This window comes from Drosophila simulans, chromosome X (genome assembly GCF_016746395.2).
Source record: "Drosophila simulans strain w501 chromosome X, Prin_Dsim_3.1, whole genome shotgun sequence".
Taxonomy (NCBI): Eukaryota; Metazoa; Arthropoda; class Insecta; order Diptera; family Drosophilidae; genus Drosophila; species Drosophila simulans.
This window is the reverse complement of record NC_052525.2, coordinates 418,201-435,393: the sequence shown is the minus strand read 5'-3', so window position 1 is coordinate 435,393 and position 17,193 is coordinate 418,201. Positions and strand designations below refer to the sequence as shown.

General features: G+C 46.3%; 2 protein-coding genes across 14 annotated transcripts in view; both read right to left on the bottom strand.

Annotated features, from left to right (window-relative positions):
- Positions 1–1,737: 1,737 nt before the first annotated feature.
- Positions 1,738–17,193, bottom strand: part of LOC6724785 (amyloid-beta-like protein) — a 40,933-nt gene continuing 25,477 nt past the window's right edge. The window contains exons 4-12 of one of the 13 annotated variants that reach the window (XM_016173252.3): positions 9,797–9,935; positions 9,445–9,666; positions 8,701–9,350; positions 8,482–8,634; positions 6,753–6,902; positions 5,878–6,560; positions 5,667–5,814; positions 5,394–5,588; positions 1,738–5,301 (exon numbers count right to left, since the gene is read on the bottom strand). In XM_016173252.3, coding sequence (XP_016037545.2) covers positions 5,194–5,301; positions 5,394–5,588; positions 5,667–5,814; positions 5,878–6,560; positions 6,753–6,902; positions 8,482–8,634; positions 8,701–9,350; positions 9,445–9,666; positions 9,797–9,935 — 2,448 coding nt within the window. In that variant the 3' untranslated portion in view covers positions 1,738–5,193. The remainder of the gene's footprint in view (positions 5,302–5,393; positions 5,589–5,666; positions 5,815–5,877; positions 6,561–6,752; positions 6,903–8,481; positions 8,635–8,700; positions 9,351–9,444; positions 9,667–9,796; positions 9,936–17,193) is intronic. The other 12 variants (XM_016173260.3, XM_016173254.3, XM_016173259.3 and 9 more) reach the window with 12 other exon arrangements.
- LOC27206943 lies at positions 9,943–16,354 on the bottom strand. Its single transcript, XM_016182715.2, has 2 exons — positions 14,371–16,354; positions 9,943–14,329 (listed from the first exon to the last, which is right to left on the bottom strand). The coding sequence occupies exons 1-2, from the start codon at positions 14,427–14,429 to the stop codon at positions 14,050–14,052; spliced, it is 339 nt and encodes a 112-aa protein (XP_016037557.1). The 5' UTR covers positions 14,430–16,354; the 3' UTR covers positions 9,943–14,049.

Genomic DNA, 17,193 nt, shown 5'->3' with positions numbered 1-17,193 from the left:
TCCATCGCACTACTACTGAGAGCACCACCCAGGTGGGGTGGACTGCCCTCTCTAGCCACTCTAGCCACTCTATTCGTCCCTGTCGCACCCGCTCGGTGGTTGGATCGCGAGCTATTTGTTTATGCCCGTATCTCTCGACTCGAAGCCAGCCCCATCGACCGCCCCTTATTTGTAAGCGATCTCAGGAGCTGTGCCAGCAGCTATCTGTTCCCCATACTGACATCTTGTCGCTCTGGGGGGCCGGACACAGTGGCAATCGCGGTGGGAGTGCTGGTGAAGATCTCGGAGCGATATGAGCCCTTTGGGGATCACTTCTTAAAAGCACTCAATGGGCGTTTTTCCAAAAATGAAGCTCAAAGGAAGACCGTGTTGGCGCTTATGGAGATTTAGATATTGTATTGATAGTTGATGAAGATGTGAATAAAAACCCATTATAGAACGATAAATGGATTCTGTCAAAAGCTTCTTCCTTCCTCTTAAAGAACTCCCGATGAGTCCTTGCTTGGTCAAGCGGCGCAAGTGCAGAGCAGGAACCTAAAGTGGTTTTTGCAAGTGCATCCAGCTCGAAACGCACACGCTCTCGAGTTCCCAATACCCTCAAGTGCATTTCAAAATTGTCTGACCCTCTAACTGCACTCTAGCTGTGGCCCAAAGGGGAACATTGTTCCGATATAGAAACTGCACGCCCGCCAAGTGTGTTGTTTGTCATTTGTCATGTAGCGGACAAATCGGACAGGGGACAGTGCCACTTGAGTGGGGGGCACTCTTGGGAATGCAGAATGCACTTTGGAAAGTTTCCCAACTCAGGCGGGGAAACAAGCAAAGCAAAGCTTCGAGCACCCCAGCCATTCCGAACGGATCGCTATCTACACGCCGTGTCCGCTGCTTCATCCGTGCTCCACATTCACGGCGTTCCACGTCGATCAAGAAAGGCGGCAAAAGGCGACTAGAAACGCGGAGCGAACTGAAGGCACGCCCGTGCGGCAGAAAGCCACGCTGAATCGAGTCGGAAACTGAATAAGCTCTCCCGCCCATATATCAAAATGTACGTCAATTTTCATGCTTGGACACTTGATAGACTGAAGTGCTTTACATTGATTTCACATATACCTTTTCAAGTGATTTATTGTAAAGGCTTGTTGGCGCACTCGAAGTTTAAACTCATAATGAGCGCGCACACATGTATGCGCAGTGTAATTCAGTCCGGCACTCCTAGATGTTGAATGCCTCTGTTCCTGGACTGGTTGGCGACCCAGACCCTGTTCCACCCGGCACTATTTAGGTGTATCATGTTGCTTCGAAATACTAATCTTCGGGAGCATCCAAACTTTTATACGTTCATGTTCCTTAAAGGTTTCTTGCCGCTTCACTTTCTTGTCGCGTAAAGGAATTGAACTCATGACGATGGCCAACCTCTGAATCATTTTTTTTTTTTTTTTTGGGTGCAAAATATGCATTCAGCGCATATTGTTTAATACTTACTCTATTTATCAAATGGTGTCTTAATTAGTGCTTGTAAACCGACAAAAGCGACGAGCTCAATTCCGTAATTTAATTTAATATTCTTTCATCTGACCCCGTGCTATCGATGCTAATCCAAAATAGGAGCAGGAAAATTGATAAGGCTTGATGGTTATCGGGTAAATATATGGCCGATCGCGGGAAATAAATAATGGATAATCTTGAGGCTATCTGGATCTGGATCGGTGGCTAGCATAATGAACAGGGTTCATGCGATTGATTGTTTGTTTTTCCTGTTATTTTATTTTATTTATGCAAAATATTTCGAAAAAGAACACAAAAAGTCAAAATCAAATTATATGATTATACATTGAGAATTGTTTTGGTTTTCTTTTCTTTGTTGTTCTGTATTTCATCCGCATTCTTACGTTTTATATTTGGTTTTCCATCATTGGATTTTGTGTGAAACATTATACAATTTTCCTGGCTTTTCCTGGGTTTCTTGCGCCCCGGCTATAGTGTAATAATGCCCAACATATCCAACCGGATAGATTGACAAGAATCGAAGATCAAAGATCGTCGATCGTCGATCGTCGATCGCCGATCGAAGATCAAATATCGGGGCTTAATCGCCAGGACAGAATGCTGAAATATTTCCACATTAATAATAGTATATGTAGCGTACAATTATTGTTGCAATTACAATTGTCTTCGAGTACATTTAATATTTAAATTTTTATATACTTTTCTCCAACTTAGTTTTCTGCTCGTTCAAAAATCATAGTTCGACTAAAAGAATTACACAAATTGTTGCTCTTATTTGCTGTTTCTTCTCATTACAATTAACTTGTTTTTTTTTGTTTTATTATTATTTTATTTACTTCCACTTGGTTTTCAATGATGAGACTACGACAAAAACACATGCGATTTCATTATAATTTTGTTGTTCTTGCTTTCTCGTATTTTGTTTGTTTGTTTTGCATTTAATTTTCGTGTAAATCTTCTTTACTTTATGATATTCTATACGTTTCCATTTATTTTATTCTTTTATTTAATTTTATTTATGCAGGACGGGGTTTATTTCTTACACATTTGCATCATTTTTGTTTTTTTGTTCCTTTCTTCGCTTATACTTTTCGCTTTTTTTGTTTTTTGGTTTTGCTTTTTGCTTCACTAAGTGTAAATATCAATTGTTTTTTCTTTTTTTGTTTTTTTTTTTTTTTTATATATGTATACTTTTTTCATTTTTGTTGTTGTTCTTGTTGCATTAATGAATAAATTAAAAAATATTCAAGCTTTGACTAGTAAGATTTCTTCTTATTTGCTTTTTGTGTAGTTGATTTGCCATTTGGTTTTTCCTCTTGAAATATATATATGTTTGTAATACATTATATAACGCGTCTGTTTATGTCTGTGTCGCGGAGCGCCGTAGATTTGCCTTGATTGCCATGCTTTTAAAACGTGGTAACAATGTTTGCCCGGATCTTCTCAATAGAGCCAAGTGTTCTAAACAATCCCAAGATTCATGCCGTTCAAATTGCCAATACAATTTAGTTTATTTCGAATGAGAACTTAAGCTGAAAATAGGGCTACGAATAATGCCTAAACTAAAACTGATCAAAAGCTTGATAGTGAACTTAAACACAACCACAAATCAATGTATGAAACTGAAAATATATGTATGTATTCTGAGGTACAGCAAATATTTTGGTTTGAATTGTCTCAGTTTCCAGTTTTGTTTTCTGTACATTTGAAAAATATCGGCTTAAATCGAAGCTTTCTTCTTGATGATTTCGGTAACATCAACATTTTGATTTAGTAACATCTCAGCATTGATCTGAGTTTGAATTGCAGCTTTGATGGGTCAGTGTGTGCTTTCACTTAATCTCAGCCAAAGTGAGTCACACAATGAAAATGGCCAATTTGGCAATGGAAACGGAAATTAAACGTAAATCGTAAATGGAAAACGAACTGAGAAGGGCAGCCACTTGTCGGCTTTCAGCGGGGAAAGCATTTCGATTATTGGGCTTGATTGAGTAACAGTATCTCGCTGCTCGAACAAAACAGGCCAAATATTTGCCAAGCAATCGAGCCATGAAATGAACTAGCCGTTTCGAATTGGTTTATCTCTGGGCCTCGGGTTCTTTGGAGCGTCCACTCCAGGTGGTGCCGTCTCCGAGCTGCGAGCTCCCTGGATTTTGCGATTCGCCGAGCCCGCTTATCTGATTTCTGCCGCAGTTGGCTCTAAGGCAATTATGCAACACTTGCGAAGCGTTCGATATGAAATGCATCAAATCAACTCTACTTGGCTCCGTTCAGTGTGTGTGTGTGTGTGCTGTATGGGTGTGAGCTGTGAGTTGTGACTGCTGTCTTGTTTTGTGCTGTCTTTTCGGTGAAAATGTACGTAAAAAAGAGAGAAATCCTTTTTGTTCTTCTTGTTGTTTTTGTTCGACCATCGACTTACACACAAAATATGCAGAAAAAGTTCTAAAATTTGTTCGCTTTCGTTTTAATATTTGGTTTTCCTTCTTTTGTTTCTGTCTGCAATTAGCTTAGCGTTTTGCATTGTTTCTGTTACATAGCTGATTCGTATATTATATTCAAAGCCCGCCAAGCGTCGTGATTCTTCCCTAGCTGGCTGGCTTTCTACCTTTGCTTTGTGTGGCTCGTGTATAGATACATAAATACATTTATGGACATTTCTTCTGGCTTTGCTGTAAATATTTTGTATATATTTTGCGTGTATGCGTGTGTGGCTTGTGTGTGGTTTGTGTGTTCTGTTCCCTTCTCTGGTGAGTGTGTGTGGCTTACAGAGAGAGAAAGTTTGACATATGCACAAGAAGCGCATATGCACGATCGTATAGGGATTAGTACGCGTAGGTAGCTCTTGGGTTCACAAGTGTCTCAGTGTGCGAGATTCCGTGTCAGTGTGTGGGTGTTTCTGCCTCCTGCTTTCCTCTTCTAGCTCGCGCTCCCGCTCTAATTAATGACGTAGGTTTTTGCTTATAATTGCGATCGGCTTGCAAGCGTTCTAACGCCACGAAACGCTCAAAAATATGCTACGAAGCAGGCATGAATGCGTTTGTGTCTTCGTCCGCGGGTTCCTGGCACTGTATGTGTGAGTGGGGTGTGACTGTTCTGCGGGTGAGTCGGTGTTTGAATGTGGATGTGTGTGTGTTGACAATTTATTTACTAGGAATATCTTTTGTTTTGCTCTTTCGCTCTTCTCCATCCTCTCCTCCCCCGCTCCACGTGATCTTCACTTGCGCGTTTCTACTCTCTTTGCGTAGCTGGCGCTCAAGAAGAATCACAAAGTTGGAGGTGAGTGTGTGCCATCTGTTGATGTGTGTGTTTGGTGATGGGACAGAGACAGGGGAAGAGAAAGAGAGAGCTAGAAAGGATGTTTACGGCGTTTTGTTAAACATTCAAATACTTAAATTTAATTGCTTGCTTTATATTGTTGCCTTTCTGCTTGCTTGCTTTAATTTAATATATAGATATATTACCATTTATTGAATTTATCTTTCTCCTACCCTTTCATTCTTCCTTATTGAAACTGCGCTCATTTGACGAAAAAAAAAAATCATTTCTCTTCCCATCTGCTTTAATATTACGCTTAATTTTTTCCATTTTGAAATCGCAGTGGCTGCAGTTGCGTTTACTGTTGTTGTTGATGTGTGCCACTCGCTCGCTCTTGCCAGCCGCGTCAATGCTGCCATCTCGCCATCTCGCTTACTCTTTCACTTCGAAATACTTGTAGGTCGGATTCTCGTACCCATTGATCTGCATGTTGGGCACGATCTTCTCCTCGCGCACAATGGGATGGTGTGTTGTGACGTTCTGGTGGGAATAAGAGGTAAATCCGTGAGTTATGTTAGCCAACAGCATCTCGCCACTTCCGTACTGCAGTAACTTACTGCCCACTGACCCACCTGACAACCCACCTGGTCGACCTCGATGAAGCCCTGGGCGTGCGGCGAGCGCGATGTTCGCCACTTGGCCACGGCCACGCCCACGAAAACGGCCGCCATCAGGGCGATCCCGGCAAAGGAGAGCGTGAAGTAGACGTTGCGGCCCTCTTTGGCCGCGTGTGCATGTTGCGCGAACTCGCGGCGCAGCGAGAAGCTCTGCAACGAGAGGGGAGAGAGAGAGAGGGGATAGGCTTTAGGCAAATGCGGCACGAGTTGGCGCCGCAGCTCAAATACCGATTCGCGGTGGCCCAGATCGTGGGTCATGAAGTGCTGCACCTGCGGCTCGGCCTCCTGGTGGGCGACGGCGGCGGCTACATCCTCCACCGCCCGCTGGACGGCATCGTCGTCGACCGTTGGTAGCACGGTCTGCACCTTGGTGCTGCTGCAAAACGAAGTAGAGTCGTTAGTCCTGGAATGGGGTGTGCACAAGCTCGAGGGGACCTACCTCACTGTTGCCTCGCCATACTCAGTGTCCGACAGCTCCTTCTCGCTTTTGGTGGTCTCTAGGTTGGGATTGGCCGCTGTGACCAGAGCTGCGTCGGGACCCAGCTCCTTGCCGGGTAGGCTCTTTTCTTGCTGCTGCTGCTGCGCCTGAGATTGGGTTGACGACTGAGTCGGCTGGGACTGCTGCTCGGCCACCTGTGACTTGAGCATGTCGTCCACCTTCTTGGCCTCCAGGCGCAACTTCTCCTCGCGCAGTTTTTCCCGCTCAGCGGCACGCTGCTCCTTGCGCTGCTTCTCCGCCAGCCGCAGTCGCTCCTTCTCGGCCACCTTGCGCTCGATCTCGACGCGGTACTTGTCCAGAATGCCGGCCTCCGCCTCCTCGCTCATTCCCAGCGAGGAACCGGGAATGTCATCCTTGCTGCGCAGTGCCAGAATATAGTCATTCATTAGCTGGGCAATCTTGGCGGAGAGCTCTGGGTAGCGCTTGAGCATGGTCATCGACTGGTTTACGGCTCGATCGATGTCGATTAGGCGCTCCAGAGTGCGTGGACGCTCCGAAGCAGCTGCTTCTAGTCCACCAGGTCCTCCAGAGTTCAAAAGGTGCCGGTAGTGGGCCAGGGCGTGGGCCCGGTCCTTGTGCAGGGCGCGCAGCAGCTTCTGTAGACACTTCTCAACGTGGTGGGCCTAGAGGATATCACAGGAGTTAGCACAGATTTCATTTCCGCCATTCTAATGGAGGGGGGCTAATGGCAATGCCTCTATCTATCTAATCGGGTCCTTGACAATAAATATTTGTGGGCACACTCTGTCGGCCAATACTGAAGCAATTAGCCCACCTCGTGACAGCGATAATTCCATGGCGGAGCATCTACTCACATTAGGGGGCTGCTCAGTCAGGGCCTGGGTGTAGCAGGTCATGGCCTCGCGCTTCCGCTGGTTGATGTGGGCCAAAACGCGCTGCTGGTGCATGGCGGCCAGCTGGTGCTTCTCGGCGTTGCCTTCTTCCTCGAGTGCCTGAACAGAAGTCTAAAATTACATTCCCATATAAAGACGTATTGCACACCAAGAGAGAAAGATTATCAGCATGGGGAATTTGCGTCGATCGATAACAATTTGCAGCTGTCGATCAGTCTATTGGTACTTTGGTTATTCTCGCTTAAGTTTTCGAAAAAATTGCCTCGACTCTTAACCGTCTCGTGGAAGGATTGTGGCCAAAGTGTTGGGAAAGCGTTGGGAAAGCGTAGCGCGTCTTGTCGGGTGTTTACTTTTAATAGGTAGTTAACTTTTAGTGCTGCCATGAGGGAGCGAAAAGGTCCTGATCGGGTTGTGAGTGGGTTCCGGTTTCAGGGTCTATGATATTTGGCATATATGATATATGATATGATATTATATAGTATATGGTAGATATGGTATATGTACATGTACATGTATTTGCGGTAATAGCAATGCTTGCGGATGCGCAGCGATTACGTAAACAGCACCCATCGATAAGGACCAAATTGAAATCGTCGCTTTGTCGATTTGTCGTTCGTTCATGTCCGTTTTAGGTGATCGATCTTTGGAGATCCGAAAACAAAATGTAAAACTAAGAATACGTTTAGGTTCTCTTGTGGGCTAGGTGTAGGCGAGTTATAGTTAGTTTATATGCCAATCAGCGTGACTACAAAGCACTTGCAATGTTAGTAATATGAGTATTGGATCTATTAATTCGTTGATGTTGTGGTAGTTTGTTAACTGGTTAGATTTCGAGCAGCATTATCGTTATTGTTACTGGTATTCCTAATGCTGTTGTGATTACAATCTGATGCCTCTTTCGCTCCCATTTGCCATACATATGGATACACAAATGCACAAAACACTGCCCAACGATGTCCAGAGGTATGGGAAGCTCCACCTTATCAACGGTATTACTTAACCCATTTCTGGATCTCGCAGCGCAGCAAACAGAAGCAGATAATATAATGAGCACTACTTGATGCATGAAAAATATGAATATAATGAGCTACGATAATGTGAAGGTTATAAGCAATTACGATTACGATATACAGGGTGCGCGATAATGAGTTTAAAAGCAAAACAGAAAACAAACCCAAATGAAAGATTAAGTGGGCTTTATACTACATATGGATTATATACATCTTATACTTCTTATGAGGTCTTTAACTAAAGAGACTTCAGGTGGCAAAGGTAATTTCCAATTCCATTAATTATTATCACAGATGTAGTGATCTTCGGTCGTTAGTAAATAATTTCGCTAATCTCATAAAGTAAAGAGGGCTGTTTTCTTTAAAAATTAATGTGGATTAACTGAAATTAATTTCAAATCAAGTAGTTAGTTACTGAAAGAGCAGAAAGGCTCTTCTTTTTATCAATCCCATGCCAAGTGAAGCTCTTCGTACACATACACACACATTCAGATGCAGAGACATAGCTTTGAAATGTATCAAACATTCAACAGGATGGAGCAGGTGGTCAACGGGAGACAGAGAGGGGTTTCGGTGCGAGACAGAGACAGAGATATAGTGATGAGTAGAGACAGTGAGAGTAAGAGGGGTGTGGGAATTGGGAGACTGGAGATGAGTGCGTCACACGGAGGATGACTGACCTGGAAGCGAGCCGTCATCCGCTGCTTAAAGGACTGGGCTGCCTTGGGGTCCGCTAGGCGCATGTCCTGGTACTTCTCCTCGAGATCGGACCAGTCCTTCATAACGCGCGTGACCTTCTCGCGGTGCGATTCCTCAAGGCGCTGTTGGGCTTCCTTTGTTTAGAATACGTTTTGTGTTGCATCGATAAATAAACCTGCGCCCTCAACGTAAACACTTACTTTCTGACTTACTTTGTAGCTCTGGTGCTCGTAGTGCGGGTCAAAGTGGGTGAAGTAGGGGTCCGAAGTGGGTTGTGCAGTGGATGGTGGTGCTCCGATTCCGGCTCCGGCTCCCGAGTTTCCAGAATTGGCAGCTACAAAAGCAGCGGCAGAGGCAGACAGCTGAGGAGTGCTCGTGACCGATTCGGACTTCACAGGTGCCTTCTCGGGGGCGGGAGCAACCGGAGCGCTCGACGGGGATGAGGCATCGTTTTTTAGGGACACAACCTTGGCCCCTCCGCTCTGATCCCAGGAGGCCTCAACCTCAGCCTCGCTCTCGGAACCAGCACCGTCCTCCTCGTAGTTGTCACCCTCCTCTCCGCTATCGTACTCAGCATTTATGTCATCCAAAGATCCGCTATTCGAGTCACCTGAGGATCCGGTGTTGGGGCTTCCGCCTGCGGTAGCTGCCTCATCCGCCACCATATCGTCCTCCTCATCATCACCGATCAAATCATCCTCATCGTCCAGATCGTCTTCATTGGCATCCTTCGAGTAGTTCGAGTCGTTGCTGTCGTCTTCGTCATTCATCACCAGTTCGTCATTGGCGCTATTGATCTGTGCTGCCGGCATCACCGGCAAGTCGGTCTTCTTTACATGAATTTCATCGGCTAAGAGGGGGTGATGAGTAAAGGTAGCGATTAGTTCGAATTCTATGAAACTCCCATCCTCATTTTAAAATAAGTTTATGTAGTCTGTACTCACTCTTGAAGTGCTTGGGACAGCAAACGAACTCCACTCCGGAGAAGACCGAGATCCCGCAGGGCAGAAGCATGGCGAAGCTGCGCATCTGCATTCCGCGCTCCTGGCAAGCGGCTGCTCCGGTTTGGTTCCACCTCACAAATGGCCAGCATCGAGAGGCGTTGTGGATGTGGTCGAACAGACAGCCCTCGGGAACTAGCAGGGCATCAGATTGGAATGGTCCTTCTAAGGCCAAACGTCATCGAGTGGTAGGTGATGCATGGAGGATGGGAGAGGCGAGGCAGAGGAAAGTGGATCAGTTCAGATCTGGGTGGTACTTTTCAATTGGGTCAATAACCTTTTTTGGTATACTTACCGAGACAGCGGAATGGCTTGATCCATCGGTGGGATCCCTTGCACTTAGCCGCATTCAATGCCCCCTGGCGACACCAGCCACCGATCTTCTGGTAGTGGGACGACTCCACAATGTTGGTTATGTCTCGGTTGGGATAGGCCTGAAAATAAAGCGAATAGGTGTAAAACAGATAGCTTAAGAAACCAATTAATTTCGGTTCCCTTCACCAGTTGGTGGCAGAGATTTTAAATTCCACGCGCGGTTCAATTTATTATTAATCCAGTTTCAATTTTTCTGATGAATTCATCTATATGAAAGGATTTCCCCCCGTTCGTGCCATTCTCAGTCCTACGTCCTCCCTTCATCGAGTATCCTGCAAACCGATACCTTCTTGAACCCAGCGCTTGTTTGCCAGGCTGTTTGCCATTTGATGTGTTTATTTCCCCCGCTTGGCAGCCGCCCTGGCTGGCTGTTCTTGTTACCTTTGGCTTCCGACGGCGGCAGTGAAAGTTTAATTGCCTGCCCAGCTTGATTGACTGACTAAATGACTGACTAACTGAATGGCCTAATAAAATATCCCAGATTTGTCTGTGTGGGTGCACGAGCACGAGCAGGAGCACCGGAGCACATGAGTGTGTGCTGCTGCTGCCGCTGTGAGTGTGTGCACTACATTTGTTTCAAACAATTATGTGCCGAGTGGCACACACTCTGTCAGGATCCCCACTCCCTCCTTCATCGTTCCCGCCACATTCGTCCTGCACACACACAGACACACGCCCATAACAGCTCGTGAAAATGAGGCCTTTTTAACTGCTGTTTGAGTGCTCCGTTGCAAATGGCTCCCTTCCTGTGGGAGGGAAAGCGGCGGACTCTTGGAACTGTTGGAAAACGAGGCATGAGAAAGAGGGAGCTAAGGAGAAGAGAGTGGCGAGAGTTCAGTGCAAACGGCACGTAGGCAACGCTCGCAGGCGGTCAGACAGCGCCCACCCACTTACAGGTATTACCAGACCCCATTCTCCATACCCATACCCATTCCCATTCCCATATCCACACTCAGACCCCTGAAACACCCGCACCCATCTGCGCCACCACTCTCTTTGCCCGCACTGCGATGGCTGTCGGCAACCGGGCTAAATAAAACATTAAAAGCACAAAATAATGATGCTGATGCATGTCAAGCCAAAATGAAAACCGTAAGCCAAGGCCCCAGTCCCTCGTGATTCTCGACTGCCGGACTCCTGGGCTTGCGTTTCTTGGGCACCAGGCCTTGTGATGTGCTGGTCACTCCGTCTGCCACCGATATCCAATCCGTAATTACACGGCAGTTAAATTGAAAAGACTTTGAGTGGGAAATAGGGAATTTAAGGATTATTCAAATTATTGGAAATTAGGAAAGTTTGCGTTCGCTTAAGAAAAAACTTTCTCATGAACCAGCCGACAGAATGGCTTCTGTAAAGGATGCCGCTGATGATATCGATTGAAGTGCTGGCAGTCCACGGCAGAAGATCGGAACACCCCAAGTATGAGACATAAGGCCACCACAAGAGTCCCCGTGTGGATTCATTGTGCGCCCAGTTGTGTTTTCATTTCGTTTCGGAGGTTGCGTGCGTGCCAGCGACACGACTGAAGCCAAGGCAACTCCAAGGACCCTCCCGCACTAGAAAGTGGGGGCACGCACATCATCGGAGGCGGGTGTGGCTATGGGATTGGAGATCTCCCACGACAGCATGTCACTCTCATGGACCAATGCCTGACCAGACCGTTCGATGGAGTACATAAACGAGCCCTAGGCCGATGGATACACACACCCGCTCGTCCACCCGCCCACACCTATAGGCACCCAGCCACCCACCCACCCAGAAGGCAGTTGGCTGGGGAAAGTGAGACTCACTTTCGCAGGACTCATTCCGCTCGTCGTCCTGCCTGAAATGTGTTCGTTATACTTGGCTTAATCAAAACATATTCAGCCGAGCGTGAGGCTGTTTAAGTGGCTCGCTTGAGAGAGTTTGCCGCAAATAAGCGCGGCGCAAGTTATTGTAACAGCATTTGATTCTTTTGTTTCGGCAAGCCCCAAGCCGCCCAGTCAGCTCCCCATCCCCAAACCCACACACAGCTAACCTAATTGTATGAAAAAACAGAGAGCGAAAAATCCATGCATCGCTGCACCGCCCCAGTGGGTGTGTGAATGCGTCCATGTGGGTGAATGTTCGCTAATGACAGACAAACAATTAAACTTGACATTTCGCCATTGTTTAGTTCCGCACACACACATACACGCACGGCATTATTATGGAATTACAGGACACGACGACATTGCTGCCCTCCCCACGCTTCGCGAGTATCCTTGAGCAAGGCAACTAGACGGGCCTGGATGCGCGGACATAAATGGTTCTATTGTCATCGCCATCGATGTCCTTCAGATTCGTTTATACATCGTTGGCTACATTTCCATAAGTTCTTTTTGCTCTAAGCAAGTGGTAGAAACAGGCTATTGAATTCGTTTAGTCAAGACATGCGTATATATGTTATGGCAAAGCCGATCGTATTCCACCAGCACTTTGTCGCGTCTACCATATTTAATAACTTTTTTACTTCTCAAAACTCCCCAGCATTTGGAATGCGCTTACTTAAAAAATGTAACTGTATTACCAACTGCAAAAGCGGCTTGACAAAACTGCTGAAAAAACCCCTTTTAATTGCGGCGTAATTGCATGGATTATTGAACAAATTATGGACTGCAACGGTCACTGAAAAAGTTGCTCGCTCTTTTAATTGTTAAAACGATTGGATACGCTGCGCAGCCCTTTCGAGCATATATTGTTATCCAATTTGCTGTGCGAATTGGATTTCCCACCATTGGTTTATTGGCTTGCTTTGCTGCGAAAGTTTCGTGGCCCGCAGACATTTGGTTTATTTATCGCAAATCCAATTTGCACAGCACGTAAAGTGGCATGCACTGTGTGCCACACATATTATTGTTACAATATTCGCACGATCATTTGTTGAGTTTCTGTATTGTTTTTTAATTCTCTCATGATTGTTGTTTTTTTTCCTTCCGGGACAAGTTGGGGCCTACAACCAATCAAGGTTAAGAAAAGACGCGAGCCAAACAAATCCAGATAAGAGGACAAAGCCGGAGTGGAAAATAAGCGTTTGATATTAAACATTTCCATCCGGTAGCTGATGGTCGGCAGTCTGCCTCGAATGCACTAGGTGCAAGCAGTTGAGTCTCCAGCAGGAAGCAGGTTGGGTGAACCGGCACACCTGGCAGACTGGAGAACTTTATTGAAAATGATTTTTTAATGTTGGACTGACGTGGTGCTTCATGCACCCCCGGCCGACCCGGTTCTACTGCGGGTTCGGGTTCGGGAAATCCCTGCGTGGCTCTGTACGTGTCGTGGCAAATCATTTTGTGGCAACTTTCTATTTGCATTCTCGTTTCCCTGCTTCATTCGCATTGTTTTTATTTAAGTTGGACACGCCTCCAGTTCCTTTCTTTTCCCGCTGCGCAAAAGTCATCTGGAGCATGGCCACGCGGCGTATACGCAATTTTTTCTTCTTATTTAGCCTCACGTATTTTTCGCTTATTTTTCTACCCTCATTTGACCGTATTTTTTGGTTAACCCAAGAACGCAGCCTTTTAGTGACTGTGCTCCGACACTCGGCCTTCGCCTATCATGTTGACATTGAAATTGTAAAAATAATTTCCCATACGCCCCGTTGAACGGCAGAGGACTGAAACACAAACACCAACGGTGGCATCAGGGCCAAAGAGGCCAAGAGCTGTGTTATTGTTCCCCGGACTATTTTTGCGGCTTTTTCGTTTTCGCAGGCTTTTTCTCAAACTTTTGTGTCGCCGGGTCCTTTGAGTCGTTTTGCCAGGAGCCAACCGGATTCAGAACTTATGGTATATAGATGCACATACGTATGCATGGTGCTAGGTTCTTGGTTCTTCCGCGCCGGCCTGCCAGGGATCTCTGATCCGTCTCTGTTCCACTGTGGCCACTATGCCTCCGCTGGTCCTAGCAGATACCCACTGAACGGTGAGGCCTTGTCCTTACGTATGCTCTTTGACAACGTCTCGTGGCTTGATTTCTCGATTCGCCAATCGAATTCAGTTAGCTTTATGTGCGCTGCTCATTTGATTTCGAACTTCTCGAACGGCACAATATGCTTCATTTCAGATGCCCTTGACTACAGAAGCACAATTATTATTGGTTGTGTTCCCAAGGCTGCAGGATACCTAAGACAAACTAAGCTGTTACTGGAGCAGCTCAGCAGGGTTGATGATAATCTAAATAGTGAAGACAGTACTTAAAGTATTGTAATACACAGAACAGTTGGGAAAACTTTATATATTGTACAATGGTATGAAGCTTTCTAATCAAAAGCATTAATGCAGAAGCCCCATTTCGAATAGAGCAGATGCTGATCCTATGCTGATGGAGACTTGGTTTCAGCTGTACAAGCTCTGCTCTGCTGTTATACATGCCCATTTCGGGTGGGCCACAAAATGGAACGGCCACTTGCGCAGCACCATAATCCGGCAAGCTTCGCATACCAACCAACCGTACGCCCATCTCCCGAAATTGCCCACGCCCACCTCCCCGAATCCACTGGCCTGGGGCTCAGAACTCCCAGACTGGGCGCACATACATCACCTTTAATGGGTAATTATTGTACTTTAATGGGTATTATGTGTAAGCAAGCATTTAACTCTAAATGTCCAGGAACATTACAAACAATTGAATTAGGGACTCGCACCATCCATTCGACCTCTCCAGGTCCCAGCCCGCTCTTGCCAGTGCAATTTGCAGGCACTTAAGCGAGCGGCCTAGCTGCAAACCGGTCCCATTTGTTGTCTTTTTTAGTGGCAGGATGTGCGGCTGTGTGGGCCGTTGGGCCGAGTGGGCCGGGCCAACTATATTTAGCCATATGACTGATAATGTTGGTGAGGTAGACTGATGCGGGGTAAACTATTTAGCGACTAAACTACTTTTTGCCAGCTCAGTGGGTTTCAATGCGGCCATTATAAGGCGTCTCGTAAATATAGTTCGGTTCGTGTCCTTTAACGGTGAGTGGCCAACCTGTTCAGCTGTTCAGTTGTTCATCTGTTCACCTGTCAGCGGTATTATCTCGGGATTAGAGCACAGATGAGGAGGCAGGTGAGGGTGCGGATACGGATGAAGATGGGTTGGTAATTACATGGGGTACTTCTGAAGCTCACTTGATGCGCAAACTATTTCAGTCGGCGCCATGGTGCACAAACAACAGCCGCTGTGTAATTGACTCGATGCGGTGTATATTTAAACATCCAACCTACGACACTTGAAACAACTGGGTTTAAACTGAGCACAGATGACAGACATTTCGTTTCTTATCCGTATCAATTATAAATTAGTTGATGTAAATCCAAAAGTAGTTTAATGGACAGCAGTTCTTAACGAAGCATGAAGTTACTGAAGTCATCCTAACTTTTTGTTGGCAATGATGGTCATTCAGGTCAGAGTTCAATTCAATATTCGAATATGTAGCCAGGTGAACGTCCTTCTGCCCGATGAGTCCCTCTCAAGTTGAAAGCAACTGAGAAACTGACAGCGCATGGTTGGCGCAAGACTAAGTTGGCCTGCAATCGGCTGAGTTGAAACTTAGGAGGGCAACGTGAGAAGTGCAGAGAGAGGCGCTCAACACTTCCCTTAATTGGACGATCAGCGAAGGATGAACAGGCGAAATTAATACGAGCAAAGGGCATAGGAACGCTTTCTTGGGCAGCGAGCTAGGAACTCTTTGCCCACACAATGGCACTTCCACTCACAATTGGTACAGAGGGAAATTGGCGGGAAACGCTTTTGGCGATATTCAATTACAAGCCGTTCTAATCAACATTCTGTTCCGTGGTCTAGTCACTTTATGAGACCTCTAGCAGATGAGCTTACTGTTCCCCCGAAAGCAGACACAAGTAGTTAATTGAATTTAGTTGCGATTTATGTTTGCAAGTCGCAACTTTTAGCCACTCGCCAAACAGTCGCACTTATCATTATTACCCCAGAGCTTTGACGACTTCTGCCACTGGTTTTGCCACGATGCCAACTGGAAGCGGATGTAATTTAACTCATTAGCCCGGGCAAACACCGCGGGTATCGGATTATTTTCTTTTTGGAAACGACTCCGGGCTTAGTGGTGAATGGGTCAACATTTTTAAGCATGACACCGCAAGCAAACACAGCTTGAATTAATTTCTGTTTAAACTGCAGAGCGAGAAAAGCGGAGGAGGCGGGGCTAATTGAAACGAAACCAAAACAAGGAACCATCGCTGCCACAAATTGGTACAAAATTATATGAGTAAATACAAACACGCTGGCCAGGGCAGTTGGGCAGTTGGGCAGCCGGACAAAAGGACAACAAAAAGCTTTTAATTAATTTCTTCCTGGCAGCGGCAAGGTGAAACCAAATTACAGGGCCGATTGAAAAAGTGCTGGCGTGATTTATTTGCGAAGCGAGAGCAGCGGAATCAAGCGAGTGCAAAAACCACCTGCAAACAGCCAAAATGGCCGAGCCGAAAATATTTAAGGTGCAACTTCCGGAGGCAAACCAACCCCCCCCCCCCCCCCCCCCCACTGGAGGGCAGTAGGGACACTAATGGGGAGTACGGGCTCAGCCCCGTGATTCCACTCCCTGGCTGCGGCCTGCGAGGGTCCTTTCCCAGTAGTGGCTGGCTCTGAAGGTCTGCAGGTTTGAAGGCCTTTCATGCCATCGGCAGTGGCGAAAAGCAGGACAGGGGCGGATTGTGTGCAGCTGAAGTACAAGGTGGGTTTTTGGCCACTCGCCACTCTGTGCTCGTGCTCCCCATTTTGCAGCACTACGCACTCGACTTGCGGTCGCCAGTCCCCGAGTTCCCATACAAAGGGGTTCGACATCAAGACCTAAGTTAACCTTCTTGAATCGGCGAAACCAGAGAAAATAGTTATTAAAAAGCACACACTGGGCATTAGAACCTGAGCCCATATTAAAGCCATCAAGCGGCCTTCCAGGTATACACACATTCGTTTCAATGGCTGCGGGCTCTCCAGCTTAATTGCGATTTTATTCGATTTTATACCCAGAGAAGCCTGCGGCGTGAACGGGGGCAGAAACATGGCAAAACATTGCCACCGACGTAAATTAAGCATGATAAATAAATTATCACAATTATAAAATATGCGAGCGGCAGCACGGATAACAGATAGCGGCAACATTGGATAAATGCGCCGTCGAGAATTACAAAAAATATCAACGCGACCAAGGACAACAAAAGCCAGCCAAAGAAAAACCGAATGCATTGGAATGGAACGAGCTCCAAATGAAAAACCAATACAATATTTGTCATTTACATGCATTATACACGGGTATGCGTGTTATTTCGATTTACGTTGTGGCAA